Source organism: Suricata suricatta, chromosome 12, assembly GCF_006229205.1.
Source record: "Suricata suricatta isolate VVHF042 chromosome 12, meerkat_22Aug2017_6uvM2_HiC, whole genome shotgun sequence".
NCBI classification, from domain to species: domain Eukaryota; kingdom Metazoa; phylum Chordata; class Mammalia; order Carnivora; family Herpestidae; genus Suricata; species Suricata suricatta.
This window is the reverse complement of record NC_043711.1, coordinates 12,862,442-12,877,699: the sequence shown is the minus strand read 5'-3', so window position 1 is coordinate 12,877,699 and position 15,258 is coordinate 12,862,442. Positions and strand designations below refer to the sequence as shown.

Genomic DNA, 15,258 nt, shown 5'->3' with positions numbered 1-15,258 from the left:
CCGACTTCCTCCCACAGGGCGCTGCGCTGAAAGGGGGAAGAGAGTAAGTTCACAGTGGAGACACCTGATGGATGCCACCTCAGCCAGGTGATCGAGGTCAACGTCGTAGTGAAAAGTCACACAGATGGCATGTGCCCTGGACACAGTGTGCCAACAAGGACACTTTACCTCTGGGGTCCTCCCCCAAACTGTCACCCCAGCCCAACCGGGGAAAAGACACCAGACAAATCCCCAGTGGGGATTCAAAATACCTGACCAGTTCTCAAAACGGTCAAGGTCATCAAAAGCAAGAGAGTCTGAAACTGTTTCAGCCCCGAAGAGCCTAAGGAGATGTGACAACTAAATGTAACCTGGGGTCCTGGGTCCAAAAGAGGATGTGAAGAAAAACCGAGGGAATCCGAATAATGTATACATTTAGTTACTAATGAGGCATCAGTATTGGTTCATTCCTTATAACAGACGCACCACACAAATGTGAGATGTTCAAAGTAAGAGAAACTGGTAGTGGAGCATATGGAATATTCTGTACCGTCCTCACTATTTTTCTGCAAATCCAAAACCATACTAAGATAAAATTGATCCTTACCAAAAAAAGTAACAAAGATAAAATCAGAAAAATGGTGGCCGTTTCCATTGGAATTTTATTATTTAAAACATTTTTTTTACATTTATTTACTTTTGAGAGACCGAGAGAGACAGAGTGTGAACAGAGAAGGGGCAGAAAGAGAGGGAGACACAGAATCCAAAGACAGTTTCCAGGCTCTGAGCTGTCAGCACAGAGCCGGATGTGGGGCTCGAACCCACGAACCGTGAGATCATGCCCTGAGCCGAAGTCGACTGAGCCACCCAGGCGCCCCTCCATTGAAATTTTAGCGGGAAAAAGTTACTGTTTGCAAGGGCCGGGGCCAGAGCGAGGAGGGTAAGGCACCCTCCTCAGTGGCAAAATTCAAGGGTGCACCAGAAGGTTCCGTTATTATCACACCCATTTGACAGCTACAGGAACTGAGGCTGAGAGGAAATCGCTTGCCCAGGTCCTACAAGAGGCAGGGCTGTTCACACACAACCTTGGCCTCTTCAGCAAGATCATCCCCCATCCCTTGTCGTGTGGCTGGTGAGCGGCTTTAATGGGGGGCTTCTAGGCCGAGCACTTCCAGCCGGGAGCCCAGAGATGCTTCTCCAGGGCTTCTGGGAGGCCTGGGACCCTGGTTTGGGCCCTGCCGGCCCTCTCACTGCAAATGCAGGTCCTGGCAGAATCTGGATGGAATCTGGGTTGTCGTCAGGTTGTAGCTGAAGAAGCCACAGGACGAGCACACAGTGTGTCACAGCCAGCAGGTGGGAGCCCATAACCAGGCTGATTTGCAGCAGGAAAGCTCTGGCCCCTGGGGCCACGCGTAAGAGTCCCCTGAGGCCCCTCCCTGGACCCCCGACAGTCCCCAGGCATTTTGGGTTCAGTGCATCCCAAGCAGACTGGATTGTCTTTCCTCAAAACGTGCTCTTCACTCCATCACTCCATGGCCATATTTCTGTGTTATTCACCTTTCTTCCGGCCCCAGCCTGCATCCATTGAGCGCCCACTGGACGCTAAAGCCCTTTACTAGAAACTCATTAGCCCCTACCGAGGCTGCTCCTGTTATCTACCCGCTTTACAGATGACAAGATGGAGGTTCAGAGTGTTTACCTGGTGTCCTGGGATGGAGAGCAGATTCTAGAAGTGGGAGCCTAGTTCCTGCCAGAACTGGAACAGGGGCCTGGGCGACCTTATTTGTTGGCTGGGGCGGCCTCTGGTGGCCAAGTTGGGAACTGCAACCTGTGCCCGGGGGCGGGGCCCATCCAGAGCTGCTCCAGGCTTGGACTTTCATTTTCCCAGCCTCCAGCCCCTCCTCAGACACCCTCCAAGGTTCCCTCTGGTCCCCTCGGTGGGCACAGAGACGCTAAGTGAACCCCAGCCGGGTCACCATGGAGACCCCTAAACACAATATCCAGCCTTTTGGGTCAGAGCCAGGCCCTGCCCGCGATCTTCCACGCACCTCTCAGCCTCCGTTTCCCCAGCTTGAGGCTGAATCCAGGACAGCTGCTGCCTCTTCAGGTCCTGGTACGCATGAACAAGAGGCTGGCATGCACGAGATGCTCAATAACTGCAGAGGTCACCCTCCGTTACATGCAGGGGAGGGGCAGGAACTAGAGACGGGGTGTCCCAGGCAGCCCCAGCTCTCCACCCACAGGATCTCATTTGCAGAAACCAAGCCAGTAAAGCTCAAGGTTTGAAATCAGCACAGATAACCCACCTCTTTTCTGGGAAGTCGAAACTGAAAGCCTAAAACCTCGGCCCTGCAAATAACTATTCAAGAGCCTCCAGGTCAGAGGATTCTCTGGAGGCATTGTCATTGGTCAGGACCGCCCTTATGCTAATAAGGGGGCAGCCTCAGCAAGAAGAAAGTTCCAGCATCCTCCCCTAACTCCCTCCCAAATTCTCACATTCAGGGCCAGATCTACATGGCACCCACTTTTTACCACTACCTGCCTGTGTCCAGAACTGAGTGCTCAGAGTCCATGCTGTCAGGCTGGAGTCTGGGGTGGCGGGGGTGGCTGGGGGGCTTCCTGATCCTGGCGGTGGTGCTGGGTTTGTCTGTGGGCCTGATCATCAGTGTCCACAGCAAAGCCTGTAAGGATGGCCTCCTAGCAGAGCAGGAGTGTCACAATGCTACCCGCCTCCTGGAGGTCCGGCTAACCCAAACCCAGGAAGTCTTACAGAGGACCCAGGCCCAGGCTGCCACCTGCAACGAGACTTTGGTAAGCGACTGCAGTTCCTCGAGAGGTCCTTGTGCTTGGGCGATCCGCCCCCCCCCCCCCCCCCCCCCCGGTCTAGAGGGAGATGACATACACCTTGAAACTGCCCCTAGACCCTCACATAGGTACCTGAGTCCCAATATCCCCCTCACCAGGTTTTTGGGGCCCCTGAATTCTCTCAGCAGTGCTGGTATAGGGCAGGGTCTTAAAACTCCTCAGAGCATTCAAATCAGGGGTGTCCGTATCCCCACTAGGATGTGGAAAAACCTCCAGCCTGGGGTGGGGCACTAGAAATTCCTCTCCCAACACCGGTCCTGGGCAGCAGAAATCCCATCTAGGGGCTGGGATGGGGACTTTACCAAGTCCTAAAGAAGGAAGGGGCTCTTGATACCCCCGATGGATCCCTGAGAGACCTTGAAACTTTCATTTGGGTCCTGATATGGGGGACCTTGAAACTTCCGCTGACATCTAACTTGGGCTGGGAAATCCCCGCCCGTTCCAGGCTAGAGAGGACCTCTAAATCTTGGCCAGTAGGAGGTCTAGGAGTTTCTCCTAGGGTTTGGGCACAGGGAGCCTCCAAATTCCCACGTTGGGGGTCTCAAAACCCCTATTTCGAGGATCACACCCTTAGCGGCCCTGGGAGGGTGAGAGGCTGTGGCCTTACTTGGAGGCGGGAGACTGGGGTTGCAGTGAGGGTTGGAGGGGAACCTGAAAGGAGCTTGGAGCCTTCCCCCTCCCCTCTGAACCTGAGGCCTGGGGAGGGAGTCAGGGGCCCAGGGCAGCAGCCGCCCTCCCTCCCCAGGCCAGAGCCCCAGTCTCTGACCCTCCCCTCTGTCCCAGGTTACCCTGTCGGCTTCCCTGGAGATGGAGAAGGCCCAGGGCCAGGAGTGGCGCGCGAAAGAGGAGGAGCTTCGGGGTGAGAAAGCACAAAGCCAGGATTCCGAGGAGGGGGCTTCGGAGGGGTGGTCTGATATTGAAGAGGAGGGGCAGGGAGGGCTCCAGGGTTGAGGTCGTGAGGGAGGGAGAGGCCAGAATCCAGTGGGGGGTGGTGAAAGGAGGTACCCCGAATTTCCAAGATGGGGTGGCATGGGGGCGGGGCAGCGGCGGCGTCAGGTGCCAGGATGGAGCCCGGTTAAGGATGGGGCCACTGTGCTGACAAGCCCCCCGATTCTCTCCCACCTTAGGAGAGATTGAGGAGTTGAAGCGGAGGCTACAGAACGCTTTGGAGGAGGTGGAGCGACTAAGGTCGGAACCACGTCCCCTGACCTCGACCCTTCTACCCTACGGGTCCTTCCGGGAGACCCCGGACGCCCTTTGCACAGAAAATTCCCCGTTTGCTCAGGACTCAAAGTTCGAATCCCAGCCTCGTCCCTCTGGTCCTACAAGCCCCCTCCCCTCCCTACTGACTTGGCGGGGGAAGAGGGGAGGTTCTGAGGGCGGACGAGGCCAGGGCTGGTGGAACCAGAAATCAGTCCCGGCCGTTGCCTGAGTTGTGCCCACATCTTCCGTCAGAAAAGAGAATGAGGCCTCAAGCCCGGAAAAGGAAACCACGTCTGCCAGCTCCCCGTCGAAGGCGCTCAGCACCTTGGTGGCCCCTGGGCACCTGCTCCTGGTCCTCAGTGTCCTGCTGACCTGAGGTCCCTGCCGGTAAGAAGGGGGGCAGCCTGGGGTAGGAGAAGGAGAGGGACGGAAAGGAGGGAGTTCAGGATGAGCCAGGGTCTGGGGAGACTGCCTGCCTGCCCCAGGGAGAGCCAGCCCTCTCCTGGGGCCGAGGGGGGGCTTAGGGAGGGGGCGGGGCGTCTTTTGTTCCCCTCCAGTCCACCCTGAGTCTCTCTTACGATGTCTCTTAGGCCACAGTCTGGACCGATCCCTCCCTGCTCTGCTTTCAACCCTTGGAGGCTTCCCTGACCTGACCTGTTGTGCGGTGGCTGCACTGCGGCACAGTGGGGGAGGGGGGCCCAGGGAGCAGCGGGGCTGGACAAGCAGGGGCGTTGGCTCAGGGCCACCTCCCCCTCTGGCCTCCCTCCCCTCTGCTCCCCGCAGAGCACCGGGTGGGGAGACCTGCTTCTTGCTGTTACGGTTTTGGAAGGTCTTCTGAGGTCTTTGACCTCCAAGAAGTAAAGACTGTTACTCTGAAGTTCCTGGAGTGCTTTTGTGTCGCTCCCATGCGTCTGGGGCCTGTCCTGCAGGCGAGGGTGGGCACCCACAGACATCCGCGTTCCAATCCAGGAACCCCCAGGATTTGGGCAGCCACCATCCCACTGCCTCCCTGGCGCTCCTCACCCGGACGGCACTAAAGGAGTCCACGGCCTCACCGGCTCCGTGTGCGGAGCCCTGTGTGCTTCTGCTCTTCTCCCCTCGCCCTTCCTCACTGGACCTCCCGATGCCTGTTCCAGTGAGGAACCCAAGGCCGTGACAAGGAACAGCTCTTTGTACTTTCCAGCCCCATCCCACAGAAAACCCGGGGCCAGTACCCCAGCCCAGATGTGCAGACACACGCAGGCCAGGCCTTTGTCACAGTGCCCCACCCCCACACCCAAACTCGTATTCACCCTGCGGTACCCAGCTCTGGGAACCCCTCCTGCAGGGACTCCCTCCGCTTCTTCAAAATTGAGAGCTGTTGTCTCCATAGACTCTTCGTCCACTTTCTGGGATCCTCCCAGGCTCCACAAAGCCTTCCTCCCCTGTTATCTCCCTTTCTCCAAGTTCTTCTGGAATCCCAACTCTTGTCCAGGCAGCTTCCTAGCCTGGGCACAGGAGCCGGGACCTTTGTCCATCGGCGCTGGTGACTTTTGAGCCGGCCTGTTCTCTGCGGTGCTGGAGGACCCAGGGCCTCTGGCCTCCACCCACCAGATGCCTGTGCCCCTACCCCCGGGCTGTGACAACAAAAATTGCCTTGGGACATTACCCAGTTCTCTGTGGGGGCGCGGACTCCCTCCTGTGAGAAGCTCTGCTCTAGAACCTTCCTCTTCTCTGTGGCCCCAGCTCACAGGAGGCCTCAGGAGGTTGCTTTACGAACAAGTCTTTTCACCCGTGTGAAATGAGGGGTGCTTGGACTTGCTCGGGATTTCTCGGTTGCTCCGGGAGCCACTGAAACCCCTGAGTCCCAGAAGCAAATCCTTCTCGTATGTCCTGGGGCTCCCCCGTCCTGTTACCGCTGGACGGGCTCATATTCAAGAGTTTTGATTGGAAAGGAATCGGAGTTTTGTTCCGGAGGCGGGCCACCTGGGGAGAAGGCCAACTCTGAGGTTGCTGTCCGCCCAGAGATTTTTAAAGGGATTTAGGGCAGAGCAGTGGCCTGTGACAATTCTTAATTATGTGCCTTCTTGATGGTGCCTCTTATAGGTCAACTTATGGAATGTACTAGGTCATCTTATAAGAGATCAGAGAACTCACTGTATGTCAGTTCGGTTTAAACTCCCGTTCTGGTGAATAATTAAAGATCGGGCAGTCTGGAAAGACCCTGAGAATATAACTCGATAAGGAACATTGTAACCTGAAATTTAGCTTGTTTTTCAAGATTCTGTTAAGTAACCTCACCCCTCTACTAAGACCTGGCTGAAGCAAAGTCCACAGGTGAAAGTCACCTGGTCACTGTCTCTGGTGGTATCTTAGGTGTCTAACTATGACTGGTCATTCTAAAGGGACAAAGAACCTTAAAATGATAGGTTCTCGCCAAAACTAACTTCTGCGTATTACAATGTAATTGGCTACCAAGGAAGGCTGTGGATTGTAATTGGTTAACTAAATGATGACGTGTTCTGTCCATATAATCTCACTGCTGCCTTTGTTCGTGGCCATTCTCTGCTCCTTAACACCAGGAGATCAGGTTTGGCCCGGCTGTGATAAAAGCATGAGCCTGTGAATAAAATTATACCTCGCTCCAATTCGGCCCTGGTGGTCTTTTCGTAATCACCCCGCAACAGTGCCCACCACAGACGTTGCTATTGTGGTGCTCAGAGGTTGTGCAAGGGACCCTGGGTCCTTGGTGCCTTGGGCTGGGGGTGGAGGGGAGGTGCAAGAGGGTTTGGGTCCCTGGTGCCCGGTGTGGTCCAGGAGAGCTTGTGACGCGCAGAAGCACTCTGTTCTTTTTAGGAAAGAATGCATGATCTAGAAATGTACAAAGAAAGACAAGGCGCCTGGGTGGCTCAGTCACTTGAGCCTCCGACTTCAACACAGGTCATGATCTCCTGGTTCGTGAGTTCAAGCCCCATGTCGGGCTCTGGGGTGACAGCTCAGAGCCTGGAGCCTGCTTCAGATTCTGTGTCTCCCTCTCTCTCTGCCTCTCCCCCACTCATGCTCTGTCTGTCTGTCTGTCTCTCTCAAAAGTAAATAAACATTAAAATTTTTAAACAAAAAATATATACAAAGAAAGGCTTAGTTAATCATTCCCAGGTGCTCAGGGTGCTCACAAAAATTTAATGACTTCTAGGGTGGTCTGCGGCTGAGGCGGCTTTGCATCCTCCTCCACCTCAACTCCCATCCCCTCCATCCTAAACTCCTGCCCCCTCCATCTCAACTCCCGCCCCCTCCATCCTCAACTCCCTCCCCCTCCATCCTCAACTCCCATCCCCTCCATCCTCAACTCCCTCCCCCTCCATCCTTAACTCCCATCCCCTCCCTCCATCCTCAACTCCCTCCCCCTCCATCTCAACTCCAGCCCCCAGAGCTGTGTTTCGATAAGGGGGGGGGGACAGGTTTGCCCGACAAGACGACAAGACAAGACGTACTCAACCTGTTCAGAGCACTTCTTTTTCCGGCCTCCACACACACAGGGCTGAGTATAAACTTCTCTTCTTAAAAATGCCCCTGTAGGGGCCCAGATGGGGGCCACTTTGGCAGGAAGGCTATTTTGCATTAAAAAGCAATCAAGCAGCTGCCGGCTGGGTCCGTCAGTACTGCTAGCGACTCTGGATCTAGGGAGTCTTGATTTCGAGCCCCACGTGAAATAAAATAAAATAAATAAAATAAAATAAAAAATGAAAAGCAATCAGGGGTGCCTGGGTGGCTCAGTCAGTTAAGCGACCAACTTCGGCTCGGGTCATGGTCTTATGGTTTGTGAGTTCGAGCCCCGCATTGGGCTCTGCACTGATTGTGCTGGGCCTGCTTGGATTCTCTCTCTCTTCTTCTCTCTCTCTCTCTCTCTCTCTCTCTCTCTCTCTCTCTCTCTCTGCCCCACCCCCTACTTGTGCTCTCGCTCTCAAAAGAAATAAACTTTAAAAATAAATAAATAATAAAAAGTAATCAAAGCCCAGCAGATTCAGGAAAAGCTCTGTCCTCCCCCACAACTGCTTAAAAACAATTTAAATAGAGGACGGCCTCCAGGAAGAGAGCTGTCACCACCTTTGAAAACATCGCCCCTTGAACAGATGTGACAGAGAGAAACTTAGCAAGGCCTCTTTGACGGATATTCTCTTGGGTCCCATTGTTTCTGAGTGGCCCCGCCCAGATTTGTTTACTAAATGTTTACTCTTTTTCATCTTCCTGTGAATTGTATTCCTTCCTTTTGAAGTCTCAGACCCCTACCCTCCTCCTCTCTTCAGTTTAGAATGACTTCTATCCCTGAAGCGCCTGGGTGGCCCCGTGGGTTGAGCATCCAACTTGGCTCAGGTCATGATCTCGCAGTTCGTTAGTTTGAGCCCCGCATCGGGCTCTATACTGACAGCTCAGAGCCTGGAGCCTGCGTCATATTCTGTGTCTCCCTCTCTCTGTGCCCCTCCCCTGCTCATGCTCTGTCTCTGTCTCAAAAATAAATAAATAAATACTAAAAAAAAAAAAAAAACCCCGTCCAACTCTTGATTTCAGCTCAGGTGGAAATCTCACTCAAGTTCCCAAGTTCATCCCAGAGTCAAGCTCTGTTCTGACAGTGCAGAGGCTGCTTGAAATTCTCTCTCTATCCCCTACCCGGCTTTCCCAGACCCCAGAGAGGCCAAGTCACAGGGTGGGGTCACGCAGCAGCCGCTGGTCACTACCAGATTCTTGCTGGAGCTGGAACCAAACTTAAAAAAACATAGAGTGACATGCATGCCTCATTTTGCCTGTCATCAGAATGTCCGTGTCTATAGAGATTCCCCCTATGTATAAAATTAAATTTTATGTTCTCCTGTTGATCTGTCTCATGTCAATTTGATTCTTAGTCTGGCTAGAAGGATGTAGAAGGGACGGGAAACTCAGTCTCCCTGACAGCCCTTTGTTTCCTCACTGGCTGCGACTCCGTGGGGGGTGGAGAAGTCTGGACAGCCGGTCCTGCTCCAGCAGGAATCTGGTAGTGACACCAGCGCTGCTGTGTGACCCCGCCCTGTGACTTGGCCTCTCTGGGCGCTGGTTTCTTTCATGTCCTCCCAGGGAAGGGAGGACACTGAGCTTCTGGTTCACAGTCTCCACACAGCTCACATGTCACATTTACTGCACAACGGCCATGTGCCAGGCCTTTGCAGTGACAGCAGTAATGACGTGTATGCGACTGTGCTTTTAGGAGGGGCTCACCTAGTCTGGTGGCGGAGGTGATGTGGTTTTTGGAGTGGTGAGGGTCCAGAGATGATGGCCAAGAAGGGATTCTCGAGATGTCTTTGGTGCAAAAAGGGGATTCTATTCACGGGCAGGGACAGGACCTATGGGCAGAAAGTGCTGCACTGGGGTCGTGAGGAGAGACTGATGACGTACTATGGAGTTGGGGGAGGTCAAGGCACAAGAGAGGCTTCCAGAAGGACTCCCATATGCTAAAGAGCGCTTTTTAAAATTTAATTTTGAGGGGCGCCTGGGTGGCTCAGTCGGTTAAGCCTCCGGCTTCGGCTCAGGTCAGATCTCACGTTCGTGGGTTCGAGCCCCGCGTCAGGCTCTGTGCTAACAGCTAGCTCAGAGCCTGGAGCCTGCTTCCGGTTCTGTGTCTCCTTCTCTCCCTGACCCTCCCCCTCTCATGCTCTGTCTCTCTCTGTATTAAAAATAAATAAAACATTAAAATTTAATTTTGAGATAGAGAGAGAGCAAGAGCAGGGGAGGGGGAGAGAGGGAGAGAGAATCCCAAACAGGTTATTCCGGGCTGTCAGCACAGAGCCCCATGCGGGGCTTGAACTCATGAACTGTGAGATCACTACCCAGGTTGAAACCTAGAGGTGGCTGCTCTACCAACTGAGCCTCCCAGGGGCTCCCAAAGAGGGCTCTTAAGATACGGGGCCTTGCTATTGTCAAGCTCGAGCGGTTTTCCCTCTGGTAAGGCGTTGACATTAAGACAGCAGGGCGTTCTGGAGAAACATTTTACTCTGCACTTGCCTCAACTATTTGTCTGCGGGCTGCAGGTCATGAGGAAATTTCATTCCGTTTCCCATTTCCTTCCTGCCTTTGTTCCTCACTGCAGAGGGGCAGGGGCGGAGGGGCTCCGGAGACAGAAGCTATGGGCTTCTGGAGATCAGCCTGTGGATAAGCTTGCCTTTTGCTTGTAATTTACCGAGACATTTGTAAACCGATGGGGACCCTGTCCTCCGCGCTGTCCTGTCTATCAGGTTTTCCCATTCCTTGGCGGGGAGGGGGGCTTGAAGAGTGTCAGCTTGCCTCCCGCTCCCTTATCAGAGGCAGCCGGGAATCAAACATATAAAATGTAAAATTACAAGAAGAGCAGAGAGAGTCAATGAACCGGGGCCTGAGTGGGTGACAGGGGGCAGAGTCCTAAAGCGAAGAGAAGGAGAAAACCAATGACGTTTCTCCAGAACTCCCTGCTGTCTTAATGTCAGTGTCTTACTAGAGGCAAAAACAGCTTGAGCCTGACAACAGCAAGGCCTCTGGGGTCTTGGGAGCCCTCTTTAGCATGTGAAAGTCCTTCTGGAAGCCTCTCTTGTGCCTTGACCTCCCCCAACAACATAGTACGTCATCAGTCACGCCTCACAGCCCCAGTGCAGCACTTTCTGTCCGTGGGTCCTGTCCTTGTGTGTTTATAAGATCACCTTTCTCAAGAATTCTTTCTTGGCTGTGGGCTCAGGGAGCCCCCCCCCAAATCCCTAGTGACCGTGATGAGGTTTTGATGATGGGGTTCGGAGCCAATGGCCGAGAGAGAATTCTTGAAGATGTCTTTGGTGCAAAAACATGATTTTATTAAAGCATGGGGACAGGACCACGGGGTAGAAAAGCTGTGACGGGTAGGTCATTATATACCCTCAGGTTGGGAGGGGGTTAGGTGCAGGGAACCAGCCCACGCACCACTGTCTAAGGGTCCCTGAGGAGGGGCTTGGTGTCGGCGAAGTATCTGTAAGAAGGAACACAGACAACGTGAATGATGGAAGGGACCACGCTTTACGGGGAGGCTCAGTGTCTTATATACCATAGGTGATTTCATCACTCTTTTAATGATTACATTGTTTGTAACTTTTTAAGATTCAGGGTGGGGTGCCTGGGTGGTTCAGTCGGTTAAGCCTCCGGCTTCAGCTCAGGTCAGATCTCATGTTCGTGGGTTCGAGCCCCGCGTCAGGCTCTGTGCTGACAGCCAGCTCAGAGCCTGGAGCCTGCTTCCGGTTCTGTGTCTCCTCCTCTCTCTGCCCCTCCCCCTCTCATGCTCTGTCTCTCTCTGTATCAAAAATAAATAAAACATTAAAAAACATTTATTTATTTTTGAGAGACAGAATGAGCAGGGGAGGGGCAGAGAGAGAGGGAGACACAGAATCCGAAGCAGGTTCCAGGCTCTGAGCTGTTAGCACAGAGTCCAACACATGGCTCGAACCCACGAATTCGTGAGATCGTGACCTGAGCTGAAGTTGGACACTTAACTAACTGAGCCACCCAGGCACCCCAAGTCTCTAAGGAATTTTGGAAGCAAGGTTTCCAGGACCTTGAGAGCCTAAGTATTACTAGGAAAAAGGCATTTATTACCGTTTAGTAAAACCTCAGTCATGAGACCCTTTAGATGTGTGTCAGGGGCCATATGCTTGGAGTATGATTCCCAGCATATACTTGGGGCTGAGGAAACAGGAGGTTTGCAAAGGAATTTGTGTGTGTTTCAGGAGACTTACAGGATCCTGGGGGTCAGGATAATGTTAAGCCAAGAATCCCTTTTGTCCCCAGCAGAGTGTCACCATGGCGGCAGTGGAGCTCCTAGAGGGAGGTCCCTCTGCCGGTCTCAAGGACTCGCCAATGCGCTGTAGGCAGTAAGGGAGTTTTTCATTTGCCTTGGTTTCCCACATCACCACGGCAAGTACTTAACACCCCCCCCCCCGTTACATCTTGATATTAGGGTGATATGAGGGCTCCAGAAAACGGAGTCTATAGGTTTCTACAGATTAGGCTAGGGATAAGATTACCTTTTTCTCGCAGTTTATTAAGTTATCTATAAAATGAAGAAGACACCTGTCCTACATGGCTGTGATCTCTATAAGTCAATGATTTGTTGGGTTTTTTTTTTCCTTTCTTCTTGGTACCCAGGAGTCTCTGAGGAATGTCACACATATCTGACCTTGGAGGGGCGGGGGGTGGGGGGGGCGGGGGGGCGGGGAGGTGCCATCTTGTACTTGGCCCTCAGCTTGCGCATGCTCCCTTACAAGTGTGTGTGTGGGGAGGGTTCTGGCAAAGACATACAGGTCAGGGGTAGGGGTGGGGGGCGCTTATAAGGAACAGTTAGCTGCCAATGAGACGGTGCTCAGGTAGAACAGAGAGGCAGCACCTAGGCCCTGGGATGCAAAAGAGGAGGTCTTAATGGATCAAGGAGAAAATAAAGACAAGATAGGGCCCTCACAGGGAAAGGGGAAGAGAAGGGGGAAGAAGTGGGGGAGGAGGAGGAAACAGAGGCAGGAGAAGAAAAAGGAAGAAGTAGGAAGGAGGAAGAGGTGAAAGAAGGGGAGAAGGAAACAGAGGAAAGCCAGGAGCAGGACGGGGAAAGGAGGGGGGAGGGGCAAGGACGAAGAGGAGGAGGAGAGGCGCTTCCGAGAGGAAGGGAAAGCAGGGGCTCGCTGTTAAAGGGCCTGGAGCTGATTTACAGTGTCAGCTCGCCCCCTGGCGGCCTAGTGGAGAATGGGCAGGGAGTGGGGGCCCATCCCCTCCGTCGTCTACGCTCCGGCCCTCGAAGCCAGTCCCAGAAGATGGGGCAGCCCGAGCCGAGCCGGGCAGACCTTAGTCGGTCGTGTAGCCTCACATCTTTAAGCCTCCGTTTTTCCACGAACAGAACGGGGATCCTCGCCGAGTGCCCCGAAGGCAAATGGGTGCTTCGTGAGGATGTGCACCTGCGGTTCCCACTCAGCCCTATGGGGCAAGAGCTAGAGCGACGCCCGCTTCAATGGGGGAGACGGAGGACAGCACAGGCGATGCAGAGGCAGAACTGGAACCCGGGCCCCCAGTCCTGTCCTGGGCTGGGGTAGCCTAGGCTGGCCCCTGGCATGAGCCCAGCCCCTCCCAACGCGTTCGGGAAGCCACAGCCGGGCAGGGCGGAACCGTGGGTGTCCCTGGCGCCCCAAGGTGCCAATTAAATGCTCGTGGCTGTCTGGGGCCAGAGCTGTGGACGGCGGCATGGCCGAGCCAGGGCCAGAGCCGGGACGCGCCTGGCGGGTGCTAGCCCTGTGCGGGGCGGCGGTGTTCTTGGCGGCCGCGGCCGCCGGCGGGGCCCTGCTGGCCTGGAATCTGGCCTCCTCGGCCTCCCGGAGACCTCGCTGCCCGGAGCCAGGTGCCAACGCCACGGCACCCCCCAGGGACCTGACGCCGGAGGTCGACGAACTGCGGCGCCAGCTGGCAGAGGGTACCCAGCGCGCGGAGGCCCTGGCCAGACAGCTGAGCCAGGCCAACCGTGTCCGTCGGGAGCTGGAGGAGACACTAAGGGCCTGCGAGGGCCGCCAGGTAGGCGGGCAGGGTGGGGAGACTGGGGAATCCAGAATGGGGGGGGGGGGAGACCTGCTCACGCCTCCCCAGGGTTGTGTCCCCCACCCCCGTGCATTGGTTTCCCTAATTCTTCAACCGAGGGTGGCACATGAGACCAGCACCTGAATCCCTTCCAAATCCTACGTTACCAGGTCCCCCTTCCATCTGCCTTCTGATCAAGAAGGCCCCTCTGATTCTCTGCCATTTGCTGAGTAGATGGTGGTGGCTAGAGAAGTCCCAGACCCTTGAGCCCACCTGGGGAGACCCTGTGCTAACCCTCCGCCTGGGCACCCACTCCACCTCCCCCAGCCAGTGTCCAGGAGCCCTATTTCCAGAGCGGGACATTCATGTCACCTGTAATTAGGAGACTAAAGTTGGCCTCTTGGGGGAGGTACTGGCCAGGTCCTCCCTTTTCCTCTGGCCATCCCTTCCCAAACTCTTTCTTAACCCTTCCCAGCCCCCTCCCCCCCAGGCCTTGCAAAAGAACCGTTCCCAGAATCCAATCTTTCATTTACTAACTACTGTGGATCTCTGTGTACCAAGCCCAGCAGGCCCTGGGCAGTATGTATTTTAGAAACCAAAACAGACCTCTACCCTTTACCTGCCTGCCTGAGGGCAGTTCCCCAAGCCGCCCAAATTAAGCATAGCCTGCTCTGGGTTCAAATCCTGACTCTGCCCCTCAGCGGATTATGTTCTGAGAAAGCCAGACCAGTTGTTTTGAAGAATGTCTCGCACAGGCGAGGAAGCATACTCCAGAAACCCAGTCATTGGCAACTTCCAGAGTGGCTTGTGTTGGCTTGAAACCCCAGTGAGTCTAGATGTAGCTGGGATTGGGACCACAGAGCTAAACAGTGTCCACATGGGGGGGGGGGTTGGCTGGGCAGAGCAGCTGTCACCACTCAGAACCCCAGGAGCCCCAAAGGACGTTCCAAATAAAGCTCAGGGAACCGAGTCACCAGTGTCAGTTCAGTTGTCCCCAGAAAGAGGGGAGACTTCACTTCTCCCCTGCACCCCCTCCCGCCCCCCTCCCCTCCTTACTTCCTCTCCTCAGAGCCGGCTTCAGACCCAACTGATGACCCTGAAGAAAGAGATGGAGGAGGCCAAGGCACAGGGGACCCAGATGGGGGCGGAGAACGGGGCGCTCACAGGTGTGTTGGGGCGCAATGGGTGCCCGGGCTAAGGGTGGGAGGAGCCTAAAAGGTTCCTGGTTTCGCAAATGACACGCACAAGTACAAACGTAATGTAAGCGCCATGCAAGTAAATGCGAAAACTTAAGAAAGAAATGCACATCACACTCAGAGGCCACGCAAATGCAACCAAATATGCAAACGCCACTTACACGACTCCCAAGAGCAAAGCCAGCCTACAAAAAGCTCTGCAAATGACACGTAAAGCTCATGCAAACCGCGCACAAACTTAATTCAAATAAGGCAACGCTGCATATAATATGCAGACTGTAAACTCCAACGCCGGCGTTAGGCGTTAGGCGTTAGGCGGGCTCGGGCGCGGGCGCGGGGTTTCGGACCTGACCCGGCTCCCTGGACCCGCAGAAGCCCTGGCGCGCTGGGAGGCGGCAGCCACGGAGTCCGCGCGGCGGCTGGACGAGGCGCAGCAGCGCGCACGCGCGGCCGAGGCCGAGGGCGA

At 54.8% G+C, this 15,258-nt stretch overlaps 2 protein-coding genes across 2 annotated transcripts in view; both read left to right on the top strand.

Moving 5' to 3' along the window:
- Nucleotides 1-2,455: 2,455 nt before the first annotated feature.
- BST2 (bone marrow stromal cell antigen 2) lies at nt 2,456-4,924 on the top strand. Its single transcript, XM_029917192.1, has 5 exons — nt 2,456-2,790; nt 3,628-3,703; nt 3,972-4,032; nt 4,300-4,434; nt 4,638-4,924. The coding sequence occupies exons 1-4, from the start codon at nt 2,494-2,496 to the stop codon at nt 4,421-4,423; spliced, it is 558 nt and encodes a 185-aa protein (XP_029773052.1). The 5' UTR covers nt 2,456-2,493; the 3' UTR covers nt 4,424-4,434; nt 4,638-4,924.
- Nucleotides 4,925-12,741: 7,817 nt separating this feature from the next.
- CCDC194 (coiled-coil domain containing 194) overlaps nt 12,742-15,258 on the top strand; it is an 11,453-nt gene continuing 8,936 nt past the window's right edge. Inside the window, exons 1-3 of the mRNA XM_029917852.1 lie at nt 12,742-13,593; nt 14,666-14,762; nt 15,165-15,254. Of these exons, the coding sequence (XP_029773712.1) occupies nt 13,270-13,593; nt 14,666-14,762; nt 15,165-15,254 (511 nt within the window). The 5' untranslated portion in view covers nt 12,742-13,269. The remainder of the gene's footprint in view (nt 13,594-14,665; nt 14,763-15,164; nt 15,255-15,258) is intronic.